At 42.2% G+C, this 25711-nt stretch overlaps 2 protein-coding genes across 4 annotated transcripts in view; both read left to right on the top strand.

The window, feature by feature from the left end:
* The window catches only part of LOC110534616 (oocyte zinc finger protein XlCOF7.1-like), a 1104347-nt gene that overhangs the window by 303817 nt on the left and 774819 nt on the right, over positions 1-25711 (top strand). The gene's annotated exons all lie outside the window — the stretch shown is intronic.
* On the top strand, positions 1407-23984 carry LOC110534617. Its single transcript, XM_021619533.2, has 7 exons — positions 1407-1944; positions 2322-2452; positions 2650-2811; positions 5026-5178; positions 5567-5678; positions 9701-9825; positions 22716-23984. Exons 1-7 carry the CDS (start codon positions 1668-1670, stop codon positions 23655-23657), a joined length of 1902 nt encoding a protein of 633 aa, XP_021475208.2. The 5' UTR covers positions 1407-1667; the 3' UTR covers positions 23658-23984.

Here is a 25711-nt window from a genome sequence, read left to right on the forward strand (position 1 = left end):
TTCTGCCACCAGCTATCACGCCTGCTCCCCCTCTCTGGCGCTTGAGGGCGCCAGGCGGCCATCATCACATACACCTGTCACCATCGTAACGCGCACCAGCACTTCTTTGTGCTCACCTGGACTCCATTACTTTGTTGATTGCCCTTCATATATCTGTCTGTTCCTCGGGTTTGATCCCCGTGTCAGAATTATTGTCGTTATGTTTCCCCTGTCCAGACACTGTCCTTGTTTGTTTCATTTTTTTATTAAATGTTCACTGTACTTGTTTCTCGTCTCCCAGCGTCTGTCCTTACAGAATGCTGACCCCAATATTGGAAGCATCAGGGAGTTTTGTTTTGGTTGATGACGTCAGGTCCAGGTGCCACTGCCGATGGAACGGGGGATGCCTCTGCAGGCTCGTCAGGTTTCCACGCCTTAGCTGGCTCGTCGGGCTCCCCCGGCTCGTCGGGCTCCCACGCCTCAGCCGGCCCGTCGGGCTCGCCCAGGTGGGATGCCGGGTGGCACCCCTAGAGGGGGGTGTACTGTCGCTCCCGCTCCCCCTCAAGGGCGCCCGGTGGCCCATCATTACGCACACCTGTCACCATCGTTATGTGCACCAGCGCTTCTTTGGACTTACCTGGACTCCATTACTTTGTTGATTGCCCCTCCTATATCTGTCTGTTCCTCGGTTTGATCCCGGTGTCAGCATTATTGTCTTTATGTTTCCCCTGTCCAGACACTGTCCTTGTTTGGTTCATGTTGGTTATTTATTAAATGTTCACTCACTGTACTTGCTTCTCGTCTCCCAGCTCCTGTCCTTACACCAGCACCATCTGAAGAGGCACCTGAAGGTCCAAACAGGAGTGAGGTTTTTCACGAGTACACTAAGGGAATGGAAAATAAGTCTGGCAACCATACAGTAAATTGACAAATCACGTAACTAAACTAAACAAAAACGAGAAGAAACTATACAATGGAAATAAGATAAATAATTTATCAATTATAATAAAAATCTTGTGTGCTTAAATAAAATTCTAGGCATTAAAGCTAATTCGGCTCCATCCTTCATTGAGGCTGATGGCTCATTCATAACAAAACCCTTTGATATTGCCAACCACTTTTTTGTTTTTGTTGACAAGATTAGCAAACTTATTTGTGCTTCCCATGACTGTGTTTTTTATTTTTTGTATTTATAAAATAATTGTGTGAACAATACGTGTTGTATATTGTATTATACAGAGCACAATATTTCTACCCTGTTAAAATAAAGATTCAATAAAATAACGCTCCAGCTACTCTGTTTATTATATATCCTGATGACTAGTCACCTTACCCCACACACACTTATTAATTTTTTATTTTAATTAACTTTTACGATATAGACAATTTAGACTTTGTGGCTGTGGTAACCCTGTGAAAGGCGGAAATACGTAAAACAACGTCTAGTCTGCCGGAAACTCACACGAAGAAGTAAACGGAAGTGAACAGTTATGAAAAAACAATTTCCACGTTATCGTTTTTATTGTTGTTGTTTAGACGTGTATTAACAGACATTAACTCAAAATATGACTAATTTAACTGCATCGTATCACACCCAATATCGTGTTTAATTCACGTTGGAGACAGGACTTGGTTGATAGCTGTTATCTAGGTAACGCTAGCTAGCTAGCTGCTAACGTTAGCAAAAAATGGCTAACTGTATGGTTTTTCACACTCAAATAGCCTCCATCATGGAGGTGCTAGCGAATGCCGCCGTGGCAGAGATCTGTAAACTCGTAGACGACGACTATGCAGTGTTTCGTTTGGAAATAAATCAAAGCCAGAAAGAAAACAGGTCATTGCGGAGGAAACTACTGGAACTGAAGGTTGCACGGGAGCGCGCAGAGAGGACAATGCGAGAGCGCGTCCTCGCCAGTCGTCCCAGTAGTGTCAAGATCCTTGACCGATACAGAGGAATTTCAAGAGGTACAATTTGCAGAGGCTGTGCGACCTGTCGCTGTTCATTTATAGTTCAGTGCCTGTCGCCCGTTCCCCTCTGTATATGTGTTCAGATGTTATCTAGAATTGTCCGTTTTTGGGTCGTATACAATAAATCCCCTGATTACTTAGCTTGTGCAGAGACATTATCATATTATAACCAGATTTTTGATTTACTGCATTTTCCATTATTTACTAAATGAAAACAATAAGATGCATGGAACATAATCAATACATAGTATATCAAGAAGTTATGAGAAGTGTTACCTTACATCCTTACCAATTGTGGACAGGGTCAAACGTGTACAATATAGCATTGACAGTAGCTAACCTAACCACCTCTTTTCCCCCAATCACACTCTCAGGTGAAGGACATCTCACTGGAGGCCACAGAAGCTTTCTGAAGCCAGCGGAACACAATACATGGAGAGATGACCAACCAATCACTGTTGATGAGGGGAGTGGAACCACATCGCAGAATTTTATGGTGATAGAGGTTAGTGTAATCGTGTTATATAAAAATTACAGTTATCAAATGTGGCCTGTTTAATAAAGAAAATCTCCCCTCAGCTATTCACTTGCTTACATGTATCATCGTCATTTATCCTCAGTTAAATAAAGGTACAACTTTTTTTACATTTTTATCTGCCATAAGGAAGCTTGTGAGACGATATTGTTATCTTCTTGTGTCAGTCTGCAGATGCAGAGGCTGCAGGTCCTGGGGTCAAGCAGGAGAGGTCTGAAGGAGAGGAGGACCCACGGAACATCAGAGACATTCAGTCTGGAGCGCCCTCTGCAGCCACGGAGGACCCCACCAACCAAGCGCAACCTAGGAGCCGACGCAGCATCACGGAGGTCAGTGGAACACAGAACGCCGTCCTCAAGTCAGAGACAGACACCAAGACTTTAACTGTAACACACAGGCTCTTACACCAAGGATCTAACCATAGATCAGACCCAGAGAGACTGGGTCTGAGTAAACTGGGCAGTTCTCTTGCTCCCAGCTCCGAATATTTACCAGTATTTCACCAGAGCCAGAGGACGGTTAATTCCCATGGGGATGGTGATGGTGACGCGTTAGACACTGCCGGTGATGATCCGTCTTGTTCTTACAATACAGAGATGGACCCTGGCAACATGCCCTTGGGTTTAGAGACACAGATTAATCTGTCTAGAGGGGACTGGAACCGGCGCAGTAGTAGTGTATACTCTGAAGGGTGCCTAGATAAGAAAGAGGAGGTTATATTAGCAGATGAGGTGACTGTAAAAGTGGAGGGCGACGTTCCTCCCACATGGAATGCAGATCATCTCCTCGGAGACGGACACTCACAGGGCAGAGATTTCTTAGATTACAGGGAAAGCTTGGAGACAAATCTAAATGTCACCACCCACTCCCCTTTACACGTGTTCAAGGATCGCTACCCAGTGTCCACGTTGGTAGCACCTTCCGATTCACACGGCTGTGTCCTTTTCGATCAGGTATTGAACTCAAACGACAGAGCTAGAGCCCAGGCTCAGGGAGGGGGAGCCACATCAGGCAGTAGTAAAGAGAAACGGTTCCTCTGCATGTTCTGTAACAAAGGCTTCAGCAGCTCCCAGAAGGTGGAGAGGCACCAGAGGGTCCACACAGGGGAGAAACCCTTCAGCTGTACCCAGTGTGAGAAGAGGTTCTCTCGCCAGGACACCCTGAAGAGGCACCAGAGGATCCACACAGGGGAGAAACCTTACAGCTGTTCACAGTGTCACATGCGCTTCGCACAGGCTGGTCAACTGAAGATGCACTTGAAGGTCCACACGGGAGAAAGGCCGTTTGCCTGTACACACTGTGGGAAGAGGTTCTCAGAGAGGAGCTACCTCAGGATACACCAGCAGAAAAAACATTCCACTCTGTAACATGGAAACATACCAATTCCACTCGATATCTTCTGACTTTTTATCAAAGCCTGTATAAATAAAAAAAATATTTTTAAAAACATCAGCAGAAAAGATCCACAGATGCATTTGGAATAACGAGAGTCACAGATTTCAGTGTTGAATATTCCTCGTTACAATATTGCATCCAAACATTGTGTGATATATAAGTTTGAAAAGTATTTTACATAGTGTTTGTACTGTAATGTTTACAAATGGCTATTTCATTACTTCCATTCAACAATAAACATTTTTCCCAAGACACTCCTGTAATGAGAAAGTGAATATAGTTTTGGTTTAGACATGTCTATGTGTGGTTTTCATATGGGGTATTTAACCCATGTTTATGTTTAATAAACACAAAATGGGACTTTTTATTCTGACTTTCATTGAGACTCCCTTTAATATACACTGAGTATACAAAACATTAAGAACATCTGCTCTTTCCATGACATTGACTGACCAGGTGAAAGCTATGATCTGTTATTGACATCACTTGTTAAATCCACTTCAATCAGTGTAGATGAAGAGGTGGAGACAGGTTAAAGAAGGACTTTTAAGCCTTGAGACAATTCATAGCACAGGTGACAAAGGAGATTATGAAAATGCATATATAACGTTGGTCTACATTTAGGTGTACACGTCCATGTAATATAGCCTATGCAACATGATTATTTGACAATAGCAGTGTGTTTGTGTGCGGGGGGCGACTCGTGAGATTTGAACCCTTTGCCACAATCTGCGACAATTACACGGACTAGGCACTTTACACAAAGAGCAATTTGACCAGTCAATGAAATACATGTGACAGCCTTGTTGCTAAGGACGCTTCCATGAACACGTCCAACTATGTATACGACTTGTCTGCAGAAGTTGTGCTGGGATGTAATCGCTGCCACCTAGTGAGGTTAACAAAGGGCTAATGTGTGCCATGCTACCTGATGGGACCAGCTACAATTTAGCTTTCTGTCACATACAAGTAAAACAAACATTTTAATTGGCTGTTGTGCATTTTGTACGTGAGAACCTGTTTAACTTTAAATGCTTGCTTATGTTTGCAAGTGTGGCCCCTCCATGTGAAGTGTGTTTATTATCTTGTTTGTGTATGTACCTGAGGGAGTGTATGTCTGTGTAATCTGTATCACCTCTCTCTTCCAGGAGGAGGAGGGTCCAGAGGTGTTGCTGGTGAAGGAGGAGGGGTGTGAGGAGGGTCTGGGGAACCCAGAGGGGACCGTGGTCATAGAGGACAACCAGACTACACCTCCTCCTGAACCCACTGAGCAGCACAAGACCACACACAATTTCACTGAGGTAAGCCCACTGTAAACTACTGTCTAAATGGTATTAGGTTAGGGCCCGTATCCACAAAGCCTCTCAGAGTAGGAGTGCTGATCTAGGATCAGTTTAGCCTTTTAGATCATAATGAATAAGGCTATGTAGACGGGTGGGGACCTGATTCTCGGTCAGCACTTCTACTCTGAGACTCTTTGTGGATACGGAGCCAGGTCTTTCTTGATTAATTGTGGGACCATGCCTTTGAAGTATCAAACCATTAAAGAGTGTCAAGTAATCGAATCAACTAACAGGTTTGCATAGTACTCATAGCAATCCCTCATTGCCCAATCAGAAGATGCTCCATAGCAGGGTGCTCATATCAGATTTCTTGATCCAACATCCTCTCACTCTGTATCTCTTACAGTCAGTAGACATGGAGGATGGGAAGCCTGATCTGCTGATTGTCAAAGAGGAGACAATAGAAGATGAACCAGAGAGCATTGACCTGCTGAGTAGACTAAAGATGGGGGAGCAAGGTAAGGGAGAAATACACTGAGTGTACCAAACATTAAGAACACCTTCCTAATATTGAGTTGCACCCTCCCCTCCCCACTCAGAACAGCCTCAATTCATCGGGGCATGGACTCTACTAGGTATCAAAAGCGTTCCATAGGGATGCTGGCCCATGTTGACTCCAATGCTTCCCACGGTTGTGTCAAGTTGGCTGGATGTCCTTTGGGTGGACTAGTCTTGATACACACGGGAAACTGTTGAGCGTGAAATACCTAGCAACGTTGCAGTTCTTGACATAAACCAGTGTGCCTGGCTAAGTGCCATCAGCCGGTGGCAAATAGCTATCGGTCTCACAGTTATTGACCGTTAATTAACAAACACATTTAGCATCTCCTGGCTACCACACATAGCCAACAAGCCACTGATGTTGACCTTTGGAACATCTACATTTTAAAAAGTCTAATAAATCCATTTAATATAGCCTACACATCACAATAAATTAATTATTTATTTTAGACGGCTCTAAAGAAGCATGATATGAAGAAAATGTAGTCTATTTCAGAAGAACAGAATAGCATACTCTGAATTGTCCTTATGTTACGTCCTGATCTGGCTATACCAAATGGCTGTGGGCTACACTAGTTCATTTAGCAGACAAGGTTTTCTTAGAATTCCGTGGCATTATTTTATAGTATGAAGAATACAATTGAAAAAATGATATTTTCTCCAAACGGTTTGAGGGTGCGCACATGCGGCTATTCTGGGTTGAGCGGTTAACAAAAAAATAGATACTCCTATATGCTTAATTTAAAGTTATTAATGCCCCTTTAGTTGTTCTACAAATGTTGGGCTATATGTTTTGATTTTTAATACAATGTACAGCTGCATGAGAAGTCTCTAATGATGATTTGAAAAAAGTTGCTTGAAAGGCATGAGCTCTGCTTTGTTTTTTTTGCGCACGCTGTACACGCTACATCAGTCACGCATTCACAATTGGACAAACATTAGATAATGCCCAGAATTTCCCGGCGGTATCCCCTTTGTGTGGCCGTAATGCACCCTAAAACAATCCATGCCTTTTGCAGCCAGTGGCAGTTGTGCCCTTCTCCCAGAGTGCTGCTCGCTCTGTCACGTGATCGGGTCTTTCTCACAGGCTACAAGTGAAGACAGACACATTGGGGGATGCAACTGCGTGCATCCTTATCCATTTCCGAGGTGCATATTGAAGATATTGTCCACATTTACTTTTCGGCAGCCAACAAAATGAGTAGGCATAATGAACAGCAAAAGCACTAGCCTATGTCAATCTACTATCCTCCATAGTACAAAAGTCGACCTATTCTATTCTGTGCGAGAAATAAATATTCCAAACATAGTCTGGGACAGTTGTGGGAAGCGATAGATCCCAAATTAATACAACCACTAGCATAAAAAAAAATGTTTTATGCAATGTGGCTGACGCAACAAATCATAACGTTTAGCTTAAAATGTTGATAAACTATTAGGCTATTTATTCACATTATAAGCACAACAATGCGCTCATGGTAGTAGGCTATAAGCGCGAATGTTCCATTAGTGGAAAACACCATTATCAAAAATGACCGCAAATGCAATTATGCATGTAATGCTTTTATTATAAAGGTGCATTTTTATGGTGAAAATTATCTTCCCCAAACTTGAAACTCACGTGCTGCCTGTTAGGCTCTACACCCCTTGTCAAGTGGATTAATGTGCTTAATATTAAGAATTTATTTGGACATTTTATTTGTGATAAACACCTTAATAAAACATATAGGCCCATGGGCTAAGCTATATGAGGTGTGCGACTATGATTAGAAAAAGTCGCCCCAAAAAAAGGCATTGTTTCTTATGCTGGGCATCATACACAAGTGATAATATAAACTCAGCAAAGAAAAAAACGCCCTCTCACTGTCAACTGTGTTTATTTTCAGCAAACTGAACATGTAAATATTTGTATGAACATAAGATTCAACAACTGAGACATAAACTGAACAAGTTCCACAGACATGTGACTAACAGAAATGGAATAATGTGTCCCTGAACAAAGGGGGGGTCAAAATCAAAAGTAACCATCAGTATCTGGTGTGGCCACCAGCTGCATTAAGTACTACAGTGCATCTCCTCATGGACTGCATCTGATTTGCCAGATCTTGCTGTTAGATGTTAACCAACTCTTCCACCAAGGCACCTGCAAGTTTCCGAACATTTCTGGGGGAAATGGTCCTAGCCCTCACCCTCCGATCCAACAGGTCCCAGACGTGCTCAATGGGATTGAGATCCGAGCTCTTCGCTGGCCATGGCAGAACACTGACATTCCTGTCTTGCAGGAAATCACGCACAGAACGAGCAGTATGGCTGATGGCATTGTCATGCTGGAGGGTCATGTCAGGATGAGCCTGCAGGAAGGGTACCACATGAGGGAGAAGGATGTCTTCCCTGTAACGCACAGCGTTGAGATTGCCTGCAATGACAACAAGCTCAGTCCGATGAGGCTGTGACACAACGCCCCAGACCATGACGGACCCTTCACCTCCAAATCGATCCCGCTCCAGAGTACAGGCCTCGGTGTAATGCTCATTCCTTTGACGACAAACGTGAATCGGACCATCACCCCTAGTAAGACAAAACCTCACTTTTTGCCAGTCCTTTCTGGTCCAGCGATGGTGGGTTTGTGCCCATAGGCTACGTTGCTGCCGGTGATGACTGGTGAGGACCTGCCTATTGTGGACAGTCTGAGCACTGATGGAGGGATTGTGCATTCCTGGTGTAACTTGGGCAGTTGTTGTTTGGTGTTTTCAGAGTCAGTAGAAAGGCCTCCTTAGTGTCCTAAGTTTTCATAACTGTGACCTTACTTGCCTACCGTCTGTAAGCTGTTAGTGTCTTGACAACCGTTCATGAATTGTTTATGGTTCATTGAACAAGCGTGGGAAACAGTGTTTAAACCCTTTACAATGAAGATCTCTGAAGTTATTTGGATTTTTAAGAATTGTCTTTGAAAGGCAGGGTCCTGAAAAAGGGACGTTTCTTTTTTTGCTGAGTTTATAATTCACAAGTGATAGGCTATTCTTGATTTAATCTTGTCTCTAAATAATATGTGTGAAATTTGTTTTGATTTAGAATCGACCATTATCATGCACCTGTATCGAAACGGGCAGCGGGGAAAAATACATGTCATCTATGCACTTAAATAGCGAATACAGGACGTTTTTTCCCAGTGGTTAATTTTCATCTCAGCCAGGTAGGCTATACTCCTGTTGTAAAGATAAGCAATGTGCTTAATATTAGGGAAGTTGAGAAATAAATATAGTAGGCCTAGCCTATATGAAGCTGATGGGATCCTCCTCTTTTTAGGAGGCCATCACTCTGTTTTCTTGCGCAATTGCATAGCCTATTGAAATGTTGCGCAACATGAGCTCATGGGCTCTCATGAAGAGGGACAATATATTGTTGATTAGAGGGACAATAGAATGCTGAGTACTAGGCAGCAAGTTTGGTAGGCTGCTAATGACCAGCAGCAGCATCAGAGCTTGGAGAAGCCTAATTACTGTGACTATACGGTCACATGGAATTTGACTGCCTTCCTGACTCGTGACCGCTAGTGTGGCGGTAATACAGTCCCCGCAACAGCCCTATGCCTGGCACCTACTACCAAACCCGTTCAAAACCACTTAAATCTTTTGTCTTGCCCATTCAACATCTAAATGGCACACACATAAACAAGACATGTCTCAATTGTCTCAAGGCTTAAATATCATACTTTAACCTGTCTCCTCCCTTTGAGTCTGTCATCTCAATGTCATGGAAAGAGCATGTTTTGTATACTCAGTGTACATATAGCCTACATACAGTAATAGATCTTCAATGGAAATAGTGATGCAACTGGCTATTTTTTCTTCATTCAAAAAATGAAATCAATACAACTTATGTTTACATACATAAACACAAATTATAATGTATAAACCTGACCTGGTAAGTGAATGTATATATTTTTTTAATAAGTCTATTTTCTTACCTCTTCTTGCAGATGGTTGGCTGGAGGCTAACAGGGGAGACTGGGCGGCCATCTTGGATTCCCAGAACCAGACGAGTGCAAACAAGGGCCCAGGAGACATCACTGAGAAGACCAGGACCAGAGGTGACATAGTGGAGGTCAGTGGATGGGACAGCGTCCTCAACTCTGGGCTGGGGAACAACACTGTTAACCAGAAACAGACAGTCGAACACAAAACAACCAAACTTAGTCTCCATGACAACAGACTGGCTGAGACCAGGGCAAGGTGTAGATTTGGTCTGCGGGGACGGGGAGGTGTCTGTATGCGGGGGGAGAGAACAACAGACACAGACTCAGCTAGCGATGCTCCGTCCTGCTCCTATAGTTGTGATTCAGAGACACTGATGACACCTCTGGTTAACCACCTAACAGGTGCTGCCTTCAGCCTGCCTTCTATAGGATCTATCAACTGGAACATGGACCCTGCGACAACACAGGCACTCCCTGGCCTTCGTCCTCCTCACACTCACCTTATGTTAAACCAGACTTCAGACAATGCTGGTGCCTCAACACTAAATGGCTATATAAGCCCGATGACAAATGACAGTAGTAGTAACGCTATCTGTAGATCCGGTGGAAAAGAGAAGCGCTTCCCATGTTCTTTCTGTGGGAAAGCCTTCAGTTTCCCGAAACAGGTGGAGATCCACCAGAGGATGCACACAGGGGAGAAACCCTACAGCTGTACCCATTGTCACATGCGCTTCGCCCAGGCTGGTCACCTAAAGAGACACCAGAGGGTCCACACAGGGGAGAAACCCTACAGCTGCCCCCAGTGTGAGAAGCGGTTCTCCCACCAGCACCAGCTGAAGATGCACCTGAAGGTCCACACGGGAGAGAGGCCGTTTGCCTGTACGCACTGTGGGAAGAGGTTCTCAGAGAGGAGCTACCTCAGGATACACCAGCAGAAAATGCATACGGCCCATGTATAATGTGTAGTGTTGACATGTAATGGAGTACTAGTTAGTTTGTAATTCATTCTCTTGGTTTTGGATGTAGTAAGGAACTGAATGAAGTGAACCAGGAAAGAATGAGTATGATAAGGCAGATTAAAGGATATGGTGATGGTTGGTGTGAAGGTGTCTGTAAAAATTCTTCACTGGTGTAAAGTAGTGAAAATGTGTGTAATGTAATGTTGAACCTTTTCCAGAGTATTCTCAAAGGAATTTATCAAAGGGAGTGTACCAGATTTACAGAAAATGTAAAGTGTTACCATAGTATTATACTTGTCACGTATCGTTTTGTGCAATAAAAGTACTGTACTACAAAGTTATGTTAGTGTATGACCATTTTGTTGAAATGAAATACAATATTGACTGTGCTGACCTACTTGGTTATTTTTGTATTATTTTAGGGACTGAGTTTCCTTTCTCAGTCTAACCAAAATATTATACTTCATTTTTTAATCAACACATATGGACATTGGCTCCATATTGTTAGGTACTTGAAAACACAGTGTTAGAGATGGGCTAGACTTTATTTATTATTTTACCCACCTCCCCACATTTAGAGGAACTAAACGATTTGTTATAAACTGAGCCAAAAAAGAAACGTCCTCTCACTGTCAACTGCGTTTATTTTCAGCAAACTTAAATATTTGTATGAACATAACAAGATTCAACAACTGAGACATAAACTGAACAAGTTCCACAGACATATGACTAACAGAAATGGAATAATGTGTCCCTGAACAAAGGGGGGTGTCAAAATCAAAAGTAACCGTGCATCTCCTCCTCATGGACTGGACCAGATTTGCCAGTTCTTGCTGAGATGTTACCCCACTCTTCCACCAAGGAACCTGCAAGTTCCTCTACATTTCTGGGGGGAATGGCCCTCTCCCTCACCCTCTGATCCAACAGGTCCCAGAGGTGCTCAATGGGATTGAGATCCGGGCTCTTCGCTGGCCATGGCAGAACACTGACATTCCTGTCTTGCAGGAAATCACGCAAAGAACGAGCAGTATGGCTGGTGGCATTGTCATGCTGGAGGGTCATGTCAGGATGAGACTGCAGGAAGGTTACCACATGAGGGAGGAGGTCTTCCCTGTAACGCACAGCATTGAGATTGCCTGCAATAACAACAAGCTCAGTCCGATGAGGCTGTGACACATCGCCCCAGACCATGACGGACCCTCCACCTCCAAATCGATCCCGCTCCAGAGTACAGGCCTTGGTGTAACGCAAATTCCTTTGACGATATATGTCTCAGTCCAGCCTCTCTCAGCCTATTGCGAACAGTCTGAGCACTGATGGAGGGATCGTGAGTTCCTGGTGTAACTCAGGCAGTTGTTGTTGCCATCCTGTACCTGTGCAGGTGTTGTTACACGTGGTCTGCCACTGCGAGGACGATCAGCTGTCCGTCCGTAGCGCTGTCTTAGGAGTCACACAGTACGGACATTGCAATTTATTGCCCTGGCCACATCTGCTCTTCTCATGTCTCCTTGCAGCATGCCTAAGGCACGTTCACGCAGATGAGCAGGGACCCTGGGCATCTTTCTTTTGGTGTTTTTCAGAGTCAGTAGAAAGGCCTCTTTAGTGTCCTAAGTTTTCATAACTTTGACCTTAATTGCCTACCGTGTAAGCAGTTAGTGTCTTAACGACCGTTCCACAGGTGCATGTTCATTAATTGTTTATGGTTCTGTCGTGTCTTTGGCTATGCCGGATTAAGTGATATGACATGCTATTCTATAAAATAATTTCTCCTTAATTAATATTACCTGATTGAGCTTATCATGTAAATGTAATTAACTAGAGAGTCGTGCACCACAAAATAATATTTATAGAGCTGTTATCTTCCGAATAAAGTCTTAAAGACCTAGTGATATTTTACATCAATAGCAGCCAATATTAATCGTCATCTTAATTCAGTCTCATCTGAAAGTTGTAAATTCTTAGTTATTTGCACGAACCATGGCTAACAAGTTGAATCAGCAATACAAAATTGGGTTTAATTATTTATTTACTAAATATACAGAATTACACATACACATAATTAAATCATAACTTGATTACAAATTACGTCATAAAGGAAAACGTCCCTAGCGGGCGGAACAGATATGACAGCTTGTTACACAAAAGAAAAGGGGCTGGGTGAAAGTGAAAGAGCGGGAAGACTGAGGAACAAAGGGCGAGGCTGTGCTATCGTAAATAAAGTATCTTATGCATTCTAAATTACCGCCCATTTGGAAAAGGAAACTGCAATAAATATTTACTCTGAGCTGCGCTTCGGTAGGTTGGTGGTAGATGGAAGGCAGTGTTGTCCAACCAAGTCCTTTGTCCCTTGAAGAATGTCTCTGCTGGTAAATTGAATACGTTGTAGTAACGTCGGTGTGTGGTAGACGGGATACTCTGTCTGTTCCTTCCTAACCCTCGTTTGCAGCGGCTGTTGCTAACTCAACGGCTAGGAGGTATCACTGCTGTAGTGAATAAGAGTTCAAAGTTCATACCATTCGCAACCAAAGCTCACGCTGATGTTGGCTTCGTTCTGTAGTTATTATCTGAACCATTCTGACATCGAACCGTCGTCCTCAGAACAGAAGGTTATATCGTCATCAAGGGCTTATATAGGAAAGGAGAGGAGGGCGTGTTTCAAAAGTTTTATAGCCCATGTCCCTTCACAGGGGCAGGCCACTGATTGAGCCCAAATCTCACATTTTAGAAGTTAAATCACATTTCATCCCATCACAAATAATTTAATATTCAAACATTTAAATTGAACAACAATTCCATGTGAATCCGATAACTCTGATGTGTAGACTTTCCACTGTAGAGTTTATCTTATCATTGATGAGAATGTCCCAGATGACAACCGAACTGACATCATATTCATTAAGTACCACCGCATATGTTCAATTGGTCGGATTACCAGAATATAGTTCATTTCCCCCCACCTTCAGATGTTCCCAGAATCTCTGTTACCCAAGGGTTTTGCAAATGTAACATCAGTAGGGTAGAGAGAAGAAAAAGGGGGGAAGAGGTATTTATGACTGTCATAAACCTACCCCCAGGCCAACAACACGGGAAACAGTGTTTAAACCCTTTACAATGAAGATCTATGAAGTTATTTGGATTTTTACGAATTATCTTTGAAAGACAGGATCCTGAAAAAAGGAATGTTTCTTTTTTTGCTGAGTTTACAAATATAAGGAGACATAATTATTATTTTGGCGGGTTTTCTTTCCTTGTATTTTTTTGACAGATGTTACAAATAGCCATCCCACAATAGGGAAGTGGGAGCTAAAGTTTCATGGTCCCACAGACTACCCGCCAGACCACCCCACCCTCTTCAGTCCACTACCTCGGTGTTGTAGACACACAAAAGAAAAGAAGCAATTATCTTAAACTAGAAAAGGACATAAACAGGAATCACATGCAAACATACAAACAACCACAAATACAAAAAATAAATAAAAATGAAACAAATAGAATCGTCATATGACTGGCAATCAGGAGCACCTTTCTTTTGTATATGAAATCAGGCCCATCCTTGATGTGTTATTTGGTCTCACTTATCAGTAAAATCTGGAGACCTCACACTTTCTTTTGCAATCTAATGTATAATAGTGTTTCACAGTTAGGTTGAAAGAGTCCAAGACTAACATTTATTTTCTGAGTTTTAAAAATGAAACCTTCCCCAGCAGAATCAATAGATTGTATATTGTTTTGTATCTGTCCCTGCACTCAATATAACTGTTTCTGGAAAAATAACAAAATCATATAAAACAGGGAGTAACCACTCTTGTACCTTTGCCCAAAAGATAACTATGGAGCAATACCAGAAAATATGTAACAAATCCAGCACTTCCACACGACAAAAACAGTAGAAAGAGGATTCTTCTATGTCCAATATGTGTAACATCTTGTTAGTAGCCAGAAATATTTACACTATCTTCAACTGAAACATTCAGATTGTGGAGTCTGTTGTTCTATACATGCTTTTCCCAGTAAGAGTTGAATTTGTGTGGGAAGGCAACTCATTTGTTGTTTTCCCAAATGAAAATGGTACTTGTCTTTATCTCCAGTTAACCATCTGTGAGATTTAATATGAGACCTACAAACAGTTTCTATTTTCTTTCCCTTAACTTTTTCTTCCATTCTGTTTGAATTGCTGCCAGTACCTGATAGTAAATATGTTCCCATACAATTGTGCACAGTGTAAAATTCCCATTACTATCAATGATATTTGTTTTATTATAAGATCCTCTTTTTCAGAAACACATTCCCAATTTGTATTTTATGTATCAGTGTATTTAAATTAAACCATATGATCTGGCTCTGAATTTTCCTGGGGACATTCCTGCTGTCAGTATGCAATAAATATTGAATTGATTATTTGAAGAATGGGTATACAGTGCCTTCAGAAAGTATTCATACCCCTTGACTTAATTCAAAGTGTTTTTTGAAATATTTTTTAGCACATTTATTGAAAATTAAATATCTAATTTACATAAGTAAATCAATACATGTTAGAATCACCTTTGGCACCGATTACAGCTGTGAGTCTCTCTGGATAAGTCTTTAAGAGTTTTACACACCTGGATTATACAATATTTGCACATTATTATTAAAAACATTCTTCAAGCTCTGTCAAGTTGGCTGTTGATCATAGATAGACAGCCATTTTCAAGTCTTGCCATAGATTTTCAAGCTGATTTAAGTCAAAACTGTAACGAGGCCACTCAGGAACATTAAATGTCTTGGTAAGCAACTCCAGTGTGTATTTGGCCTTGTGTTTGAGATTATTGTCCTGCTGAAAGCTGAATTTATCTCCCAGTGTCTGTTGGAATGCAGACTGAAGCAGGTTTTCCTCTAGGATTTTGCCTGGCCTCTATTCTGTTTCTGTTTATCCTAAAAAAAAACTCCTTAGTCCTTGCCGATGACAAGAATACTCATAACATGATGCAGCCCATCACCATGCTTGAAAATATGAAGACTGGTATTCAGTGATGTGTTGTGTTGGACTTAACTGAAACATAACACTTTGTATTCAGTATATAAAGTTAATTTCTTTGCCATATTTTTTGCAGTTTTACTTTAGTGCCTTATTGCAAACAGGCTGCATGTTTTGGAATATATTTATTCTGTACAGGCTTCATTATTTTAATTATGTAATTTATGTTAGTATTGTGGAGTAACTAAAATTTTGTTGATCCATCCTCAGTTTTCTCCTACCACAGCCATTAAACTTGAACTGTTTTAAAGTCACCATTGGCCTCATGGTGAAATTGGCCATGATTGGCCTCATGGAGCGGTTTCCTTCCTCTCCGGCAACTGAGTTAGGAAAGATGCCTGTGTCTTTGTAGTGACTGGGTGTATTGATACACCGTCCAAAGTTTAATTAATAACTTCACCATGTCCAAAGGGATATTCAATGTCTGCTTGTTTACATTTTTACCCATCTACCAATAGGTGCCCTTCTTTGCGAGGCATTGGAAAACCTCCCTGGTCTTTGTGGTTGAATCAGTGTTTGTTTGAAATTCACTGCTCAACTGAGGGACCTTACATATAATTGTATGTGTGGGGTACAGTGATGAGGTAGTCATTATAAAATATGTGTCATTCTAAACACACTTATTGCACACCGAGAGAACCCATGCAATGCATTATGTGACTTGTTAAGCACATTTTTACCCCTGAACTTATTTAGGCTGGTCATATCAAAGGGGTTGAATACTTATTGACTAAAGACATTTTAGCTTTTAATTCATTTGTAAACATTTCTAAAAAGATTATTCCATTTTGACATTATAGGGTAATGTATGTAGTCCAGTGACACAAAATTCAGGCTGTAACACAACAAAATGTAGAACAAGTAAAGGGGTGTGAATACTTTCTGAAGCACTGTAGATCAACTGAGAGGCAAGGAAGGTGTTTTTCAAGGTTACTCTGCCATATAAAAGACAAAGCTTTACCTTTCCACAGCAATAGTATTTTGTCAATCTTGGCTAGTTTCAAATCTAAGTTCTCCTTTACAAGATCCTTCTTTCTTTTGGAATGTGGATGCCAAGCATGTCCACTGGGCCATTGCTCCACTTCATTGGTACGCATGACAATCCCTTAGGACAAAGAAGCCATATGTGGAGATCCTAGGCTGGTGTCGTTACACGTGGTCTGCAGTTGTGAGGCTGCTTGGACGTACTGCCAAATTCTCTAAAATGACATTGGAGGTGGCTTATGGCAGAGAAATTAACATTAGATTCTCTGGCAACAGCTATGGTGGACATTCCTGATGACAGCATGCCAATTGCACACTCCTTCAAAACTTGAGGTAGTATTGTGTGACAAAATTGCACATTTTAGAGTGGTCTTTTATTGCCCCCAGCACAAGGTGCACCTGTGTAACGGGCATGCTGTTTCATCAGCTTCTTGATATGCCATACCTGTCAGGTGGATAGATTATCTTGGTAAAGGAGAAATATTCACTAGAGAGAAATATGTTTTTCTTGTGTATGGAACATCTCTGATCTTTTATTTCAGCTCATGAAACATGGGACCAACGCTTTACATGTTGTGTTTATATTTTTGTTTAGTATATATTGGAATTGTTCCTGATTGGGATGGCCAGCATCTCGATAGCTAATAAGAATAAATAAGGTGAAACTGAATCCCTTTGTCGAACCCCTCTAAATAAATAAATACCCAATATTCACTATTTTACTCACCAGTTTCTGATATAAGACTTTAAACGATTGAATAAATGACTTGCCAAAGTTAAAATACTGAAGGCATCTATATAAATGAGATTCCATCATGTCAAAAACTCCTTAGTCCTTGCCGATGACAAGAATACTCATAACATGATGCAGCCCATCACCATGCTTGAAAATATGCACTTGCCTTTTCTTCTATTTCACAATGTTCAATAGTTCCCAGAAAAATACTGTCACCTATGTAGTGACCCTAAATAAAGCCAGATTGCTCACTTTCAGTCATTTTGCTTATTACTTTTGTCATTCTAAGTGCTAAACATTTTGATAGAATATGGGTGTCACAGCATAAAGTGAGGGGTCTTCAGTTTGAGGTGCACAGAGCTTATATAATGGCCATTTGCTTCCTGCTTCAATAGTAATGTAATCAGTCAATCTCTTTGGGTCGTTGATCATTCCCCCTGTTCAAATGAAACATTTAAGCAGGTGAACAAAGGTTCTTTGTTTTCTGTAAAAAATTAAAATAAACTCTTACACCTCAATTGGTATACCGTCAAAGCCAGGAGATTTACCAGTTTGGAATGAGTTAATTGCCTTTAGTAGTTCATCGTCAGCGATCAATCCCTCACATGATGCTTTTTGTATTTCTGTTAAACTGCAATATGTCACTTTTTGGGTGACCCGACCAAATTCACATAGAAAGCCAAGTTGTAACTTTTTCATCTCGGTATAGCTTGCAGTTAATATAGAGCTTGTCAACAACAATATAAGCACCAAGCCTAGTCTATTTCTTTAAAGCTGCAATATGTAACATTTTGGGCGACCCAACCAAATTCACATAGAATTGTGCGTTTACAGATCTGTCATTCTCATTAAAAGCAAGTCTAAGAAGCAGTAGATATGTTCTGTGTGAATTTCTATGCTTCCCGTTCTTAAGTTTTGTTTTTGCGTCTTTTACTTTCGATTTTGTGCACCAGCTTCAAACAGCTGAAAATATAATATTTTTGGTTATTGAAAATATATTTCACATTGGTTTCGATGGTATAATGATGCTCTGCACTGATTTCATGTTTTGTCACAAACTGAAATTATGCAAACTATTAGAATTTTAGAAACCATTCCATCAACCAGTGTGCATCATTGACTATATTTAAGCATCGGGTAGATTATTTTCCACCTGTTATTTCTTTCTTTAGGAAACTGGTCAGTAAGCCCAAAGTTTGTACTTTGTAATTGTCTACCCTTGGATTTAACCGGTACCTTTTCTTTGTAGGCCTAATAACCGAATTTGGCCATGATGTGGCGATTTTTGATACCTCATCTGCTAGGATATGTAGTTTTGTTTGTATAATGTATTTTCCATCATTATTCTCAGAAATACCTGTGAAAACCAGGTTCTCTCTCATCGAATGGGACTGTAAGTCTAATAAATCCACCTAGAGTCCACCGGTGCGTAACATAAGTAACAATTTTGAAAATCCCATCAAAATCTTTCAGTTTAAGCTAGATATCTGTTTTTTTGGCATTGGCTGCGTCTCAATCCATCTGCGGTGGAAGGTGGCCAAGCTCCATTGGTGTTTGTCAGACATCCTGAAAATCGGTCTTCTCACGATAATGGCTGTGGCACGTCTGAGTGGTTTGGCCTACAGACTAACATGGAAAGATGAGACTATCGCGAACATGATGGTGTTCTCCATTTTGCTCAACGACCCCCACAAGTGTCACGGGACTCATGTGAATGTAACCGGTACTGGCTTTAAAAAAAATGAATGAAGTATGGAGGTCATTTTGTACCTACCCCCAAAAAGGGGTTAAATATCTGTAAAAGAAAAGCACAAATATTTCCTGAGCTTTCTTTTATCTCCTAGATATAGGACAGACACTCCAAAACATTATTCCTTGTGATTTATTTTTTAACTGTCTTTTTTCTATTTATGAATGTGTTATTCAATAAGTTTTTATTGGATTTGGTACTAAAGGCCAAAGTCAGTAATTGATCAAATTATATACAGTACCAGTCAAAAGTTTGGACACACCTACAGTTGAAGTCGGAAGTTTACATACACTTAGGTTGGAGTCATTAAAACGTGTTTTTCAACCACTCAACCACATCCAAAATCAACATAATTAACTGCAAAACAAACAAGTACGACATAGAAAGATTTGGATTGTGGTGTGAGGGGATGACAGAGGCTCGTCTAGTAGGAGACTGTTGCTGATTACTGCCCAGGTGTTGTGGCCTCCAGGCACTTACTGCTGCCGATGCATCACCCAGATGGGTGCTACACATTCGGTGGTGGATGTTCCAGCCTACCTACAGAGGAGGAAGGGGAGCTGTGAACTGCAGAGACAGATGTGCCTGATAAAGCTTCGGGCCTGTCTGACTGATGTGTCTCCCTCCCTGGCTGTACCATCGACGCTGCATCCAATCAAGCTACACCTTTACTGAACTGCATCATCATCATCTAGCTGTGGAAGACCCTCTCCCATGAACTGCCAGCTCCCTTGTTTTTTTTAAAAGTAAGAAATTCTGTATGAAAAGTGCTATATACAGTTGAAGTCGGAAGTTTACATACACTTAGGTTGGAGTCATTAAAACTTGTTTTCAACCACTCCACAAATGTCTTGTTAACAAACTATAGTTTTGGCAAGTCGGTTAGGACATCTACTTTGTGCATGACAAGTAATTTTTCCAACAATTGTTTACAGGCAGATTATATCACTTATAATTCACTGTATCACAATTCCAGTGGGTCAGAAGTTTACATACACTAAGTTGACTGTGCCTTTAAACAGCTTGGAAAATTCCAAAAAATGATGTCATGACTTTAGAAGCTTCTGATAGGCCAATTGACATCATTTGAGTCAATTGGAGGTTTACCTGTGGATGTATTTCAAGGCCTACCTTCAAACTCAGTGCCTCTTTGCTTGACATCATGGGAAAATCAAAATAAATCAGCCAAGACCTTTATAGGCCTCCACAAGTCTGGTTCGTCCTTGGGAGCAATTTCCAAACGCCTGAACGTACCACGTTCATCTGTACAAACAATAGTACACAAGTATAAACTCCATGGGACCATGCAGCCATCATACCGCTCAGGAAGAAGACGCGTTCTGTCTCCTAGAGATGAACGTACTTTGGTGCGAAAAGTGCAAATCAATCCCAGAACAGCAGCAAAGGACCTTGTGAAGATACTGGAGGAAACAGGTACAAAAGTATCTATATCCACAGTGAAACAAATCCTATATTGACATAACCTGAAAGGCCGCTCAACCAGGAACAAGCCACTGCTCCAAAACTGCCTTAAAAAATCCAGACTACGGTTTGCAACCTCACTTGGGGACAAAGATCGTACTTTTTGGAGAAATGTCCTCTGGTCTGATGAAACAAATATAGAACTGTTTGGCCATAATGACCATCGTTGTGTTTGGAGGAAAAAGGGGGAGGCTTGCAAGCCGAAGAACACCATCCCAACCGTGAAGCACAGGGGTGACAGCATCATGTTGTGGGGTGCTTTGCTGCAGGAGGGACTGGTGCACTTCACAAAATATATGGCAGCATGAGGGAGGAAAATTATGTGGATATATTAAAGCAACATCTCAAGACATCAGTCAGGAAGTTAAAGCTTGGTCGTAAATGGGTCTTCCAAATGGACAATGACCCCAAGCATACTTCCAAACTTCCAAAGTGGCAAAATGGCTTAAGGACAAGGTATTGGAGTGGCCATCACAAAGCCCTGACCTCAATCCTATACAAAAGGAGGCCTACAAACCTGACTCAGTTACACTAGCTCTGTCAGGAGGAATGGGCCAAAATTCAAAACTTATTTTGAATTAGTTGGTGAACAGATGATCTCCGCATGTGTGGTTCCCACCGTGAAGCATGGAGGTGGTGGTGTGATGGTGCTTTGCTGGTGACACTGTCTGTGATTTATTTAGAATTCAATCAGACTTAACCAGCAAGGCTACCACATCATTCTGCATTATACACAATCCCATCTGGTTGCGCTTAGTGGGACTATCATTTGTTTTTCAACAGGATTTCCAGGCTGTGTAAGGGCTATTTGACCAAGAAGGAGAGTGATGAGTGCTGCATCAGATGACCTAGCCTACACAATCACCTGACCTCAACCCAATTGAGATGGTTTGGGATGAGTTGGATGTCAGAGTGAAGGAAAAGCAGCCAACAAGTGCTCGGCATATGTGGTAACTCCTTCAAGGTGGTTGGAAAAGCATTCCAGGTGATGCTGGTTGAGAGAATGCCAAGAGTGTGCAAAGCCGTCATCCCGGGAAAGGGTTGCTACTTTGAAGAATCTAAAATATATTTTGATTTGTTTAACACTTTTTTGGTTACTACATGATTCCATGTGTGTTATTTCATAGTTTTGATGTCTTCACTATTTTTCTACAATGTAGAAAATAGCAAAAATAAATAAAAACCCTTGAAAGAGTAGGTGTCCAAATTTTGATTGGTATTGTATATATTTTTTTAGACCTACGAATTCAAAATCAAATAGCTTACTAATCCATGGTGACCATCTTAGAACAATAATAACCCCCCAGTCTTAGACTCTAGAGAAATAATGTTTATTTCAGTATGTTATTGTCGCTTGATAATGAATTAACAATAGTTGTGAGTGTTTTGACATTACCTTTGAGCTGTAGGTTGTCTTTGATAAGGTATTTTATTTGGAGCTGGCTTAATGCCATACTGGCCGGAAGGTCACTGATATTTGTGCACAAATTATTTTGTGGGATTTTTACTGTTTTTTCTCCACAATTTTGTGATATCCAATTGGTCGTTAGTCTTGTCCCATCGCTGCAACTCCCCTACGGACTCGGGAGAGGCGAAGGTCGAGAGCCATGCGTCCTCTGAAACACAACCCTGCCAAGCCGCACTGCTTCTTGACACACTGCTCGCTTAACCCTTGAAGCCAGCTGCACCAATGTGTTGGAGTAAACACTGTCCATTCATGCACAACTTATAGCATTGATCCTTTCTTTTTTCAAGGACTGTAGTACATTGGTTTCAACCGGAGTTGTTTCCAAATCGGCGTTGTCTGTAAATAGTTTCTGCATCTTTTCGCTCCTTGGGGAGCTTGTTCTATTGACTGTGGTTAATGTTTTATCATAGAAAGAGAAATGGGTGTACTCAGTTCAAATTTTCGTAGTGACAAAAGTTCTGCGGGTGCCAATGATGAAAGCTGCCGGCGAAAAGCATCCATTTGTTCTGGCCTCCGTTGCTAAACATGATATTTTATAATATCATGTCATGTTTCTGTGTGTACAGCAAATTGTTTCTTATATAAACCTTTATATTATCTTCTGTACAATTTGTGTTCACAGTCTGCAGTCCATGAAGACCTGCTGATATCAGGTATTGCTGGCGGAAGAGACTGGACCTCTGAGGCGGCAGGTCACAAACCTTGGCCTCGAATCAGGACAGTGGATCAAGAGCCGTCACTCTTCCTTCCCGAGTCGGAACCAGGACCCAACCGTGAGGGACAGAGACTCCACCACCACCACTACACAGAACACAACCAGTGGACAGGTGGACTGAACAACCTCAGTCCTGGTGGTCATCAGAGAGACAGAGGCTCCAGTCAGGAATCTAGTCTGCAGACCAGACCCTTCTCTTCACAGTCTCAGTGCAGGGATGTAGCAGTGCCTGGGGCTGATAGAGATAGACCCTCCTGTTCTTATGATACAAACACCACAGTGTCCATGATGAACAGAGCAGGTCACCCTGGGCTTCAGCCTTCAAAGAGGGTGGTGGGCGACCCTCCTGGTGGTAGTCTTTCAGGAAGTCTGTCTTCTTCAGGGTCTCGTCTAATGCCTAGTGACTGGGTTCATAGAAAGCCTGGACCTGGGTCTAGCCTTCCTCAGTTACCTCATGGTTACCCCACCAACACAGACAGGGTCAGGATGGGCGTTCCCCACGAGATGTACCTTGCTTATAACACAGCACACAATCCCAACAACACCCAAACAATGACTAGAGGTCAAGGAGGCTCAAAGACTAACCATCTGGGGGCGGTGGCTCCTGCTTCTACCTCCTCTGGTGTCATCGGGTCACAACGTGGGAGGCTGAGCATTAGGACAGACGCAGACAAGCCATACGCCTGCCCCACATGTGGGAAGCGCTTTACTGAGGCAAACTATGTGAAGAAGCACCAGACAGTTCACACCAAGGAGAGGCCCTTCAAGTGCAAACTATGTCACAAGAGCTTCTCCTTCCTGACTAACCTTACCAGACATAGGAGTGTCCACAAAGGAGAGAAATCATAGCAGTGTGGCTTGAGTTTTACGCAGGGGATATCTGGGAACCATTCTTTAGCTGCCAAACACTACATGGCCAAAAGTATGTGGACTCCTTCTCGTTGAACATCTCATTCCAAAATCATGGACATTTATATGGTCTCCCCTTTGCTGCTATAACATCCTGCACTCTTCTAGTAAGGCTTTCCACTAGATGTTGGAACATTGCTGTGGGTCTTGCACTGTCTTGGCACTGTTGTTAAGTGATTAGGCCTGGCTTGCAGTCGGTCATTCCAATTCATCTCAAAGGTGTACGATGGGGTTTAGGTCAGGGTTCTGTGCAGGCCAGTCAAGTTCTTCCACACCGATCTCAACAAACCATTTGTGTATGGACCTCACTTTGTGCACGGGGGCATTGTCATGCTGAGACAGGAAAGGGCCTTCCCCAAACTGTTGCCACAAACTTGGACACACAGAATCTTCTAGAATGTTCTTGTATGATGTAGCATTACCATTTCCCTACACTGGAACTAAGGGCCTAGCCCAAATCATGAAAAACAGCTCCAAACCATTATTCTCCACCAAACTTTACAGTTGGCGCTATGCATTCGGCAGGTAGCGTTCTCGTGGCATCCTCCAAACCCAGATTCGTCCATTGGACTGCCAGATGGTGAAGTCGTTCTTCCAGATGGTGAAGCGTGTTTCATCAATCCAGAGAATGCGTTTCCACTGCTCCAGAGTCCAATGCCGGCGAGCTTTACACCACTCCAGCCGACGCTTGGCATTGCGCATGATGATCTTAGGCTTGTGTGCGGCTGCTTGACTATGGAAACCCATTTCATGAAGCTCCAGACGAACAGTTCTTGTGCTGACGTTGCTTTCAGAGGCAGTTTGGAACTGGATAGTGAGTGTTGCAACCGAGGACAAACTATCTTTACATGCTAGTTTCTTCAGCACTCGGCGGTCTGGTTCTGTGAGCTTGTGTGGCCTACCACTTCACGGCTGAGCCGTTGTTGCTCCTAGACGTTTCCACTTCATAATAACAGCTCTTACAGTTGACCGGGGCAGCCCTAGCAGGGCAGAAATTTGACAAACTGACTTGTTGGAAAGGTGGCATCCTATGACAGTGCCATGTTGAAAGTCACTAAGCTCTTCAGTAAGGCCATTCCACTGCCCGTGTTTGTCTATGGAGATTGCATGTCGGTGTGCTCAATGTTATACACCTGTCAGCAACGGGTGTGGCTGAAAAAGCCGAATCCACTAATTTGAAGGGTGTCCACATACCTATGTATATACAGTGGGGAGAACAAGTATTTGATACACTGCCGATTTTCCAGGTTTTCCTTCTTACAAAGCATGTAGAGGTCTGTAATTTTTTTATCATAGGTACACTTCAACTGTGAGAGACGGAATCTAAAACAAAAATCCAGAAAATCACATTGTATGATTTTTATGTAATTAATTTGCATTTTATTGCATGACATAAGTATTTGATACATCAGAAAAGCAGAACTAAATATTTGGTACAATATTACAGAGATCATACGTTTCCTGTATTTCTTGACCAGGTTTGCACACACACATTTTGGCCCACTCCTCCATACATACCTTCTCCAGATCCTTCAGGTTTCGGGGCTGTCGCTGGGCAATACGGACTTTCAGCTCCCTCCAAAGATGTTCTATTGGGTTCAGGTCTGGTGACTGGCTAGGCCACTCCAGGACCTTGAGATGCTTCTTACGGAGCCACTCCTTAGTTGCCCTGGCTGTGTGTTTCGGGTCGTTGTCATGCTGGAAGACCCAGCCACGACCCATCTTCAATGCTCTTACTGAGGGAAGGAGGTTGTTAGCCAAGATCTTGCGATACATGGCCCCATCCATCCTCCCCTCAATACGGTGCAGTCGTCCTGTCCCTTTTGCAGAAAAGCATCCCCAAAGAAGGATGTTTCCACCTCCATGCTTCACGGTTGGGATGGTGTTCTTGGGGTTGTACTCATCCTTCTTCTTCCTCCAAACACGGCGAGTGGAGTTTAGACCAAAAAGCTCTATTTTTGTCTCATCAGACCACATGACCTTCTCCATTCCTC

The sequence above is a fragment of the Oncorhynchus mykiss genome, chromosome 10, assembly GCF_013265735.2.
Source record: "Oncorhynchus mykiss isolate Arlee chromosome 10, USDA_OmykA_1.1, whole genome shotgun sequence".
In the NCBI taxonomy this organism is placed as follows: domain Eukaryota; kingdom Metazoa; phylum Chordata; class Actinopteri; order Salmoniformes; family Salmonidae; genus Oncorhynchus; species Oncorhynchus mykiss.

Coding starts and splice junctions, on each gene's coding strand:
- LOC110534617 (XM_021619533.2), top strand. CDS start 1,668: ATGGCTAACTGTATGGTTTTTCACACTCAAATAGCCTCCATCATGGAG. Junction 1,945..2,321: donor ATACAGAGGAATTTCAAGAG/GTACAATTTGCA, acceptor TCACACTCTCAG/GTGAAGGACATCTCACTGGA. Junction 5,179..5,566: donor CCACACACAATTTCACTGAG/GTAAGCCCACTG, acceptor TATCTCTTACAG/TCAGTAGACATGGAGGATGG.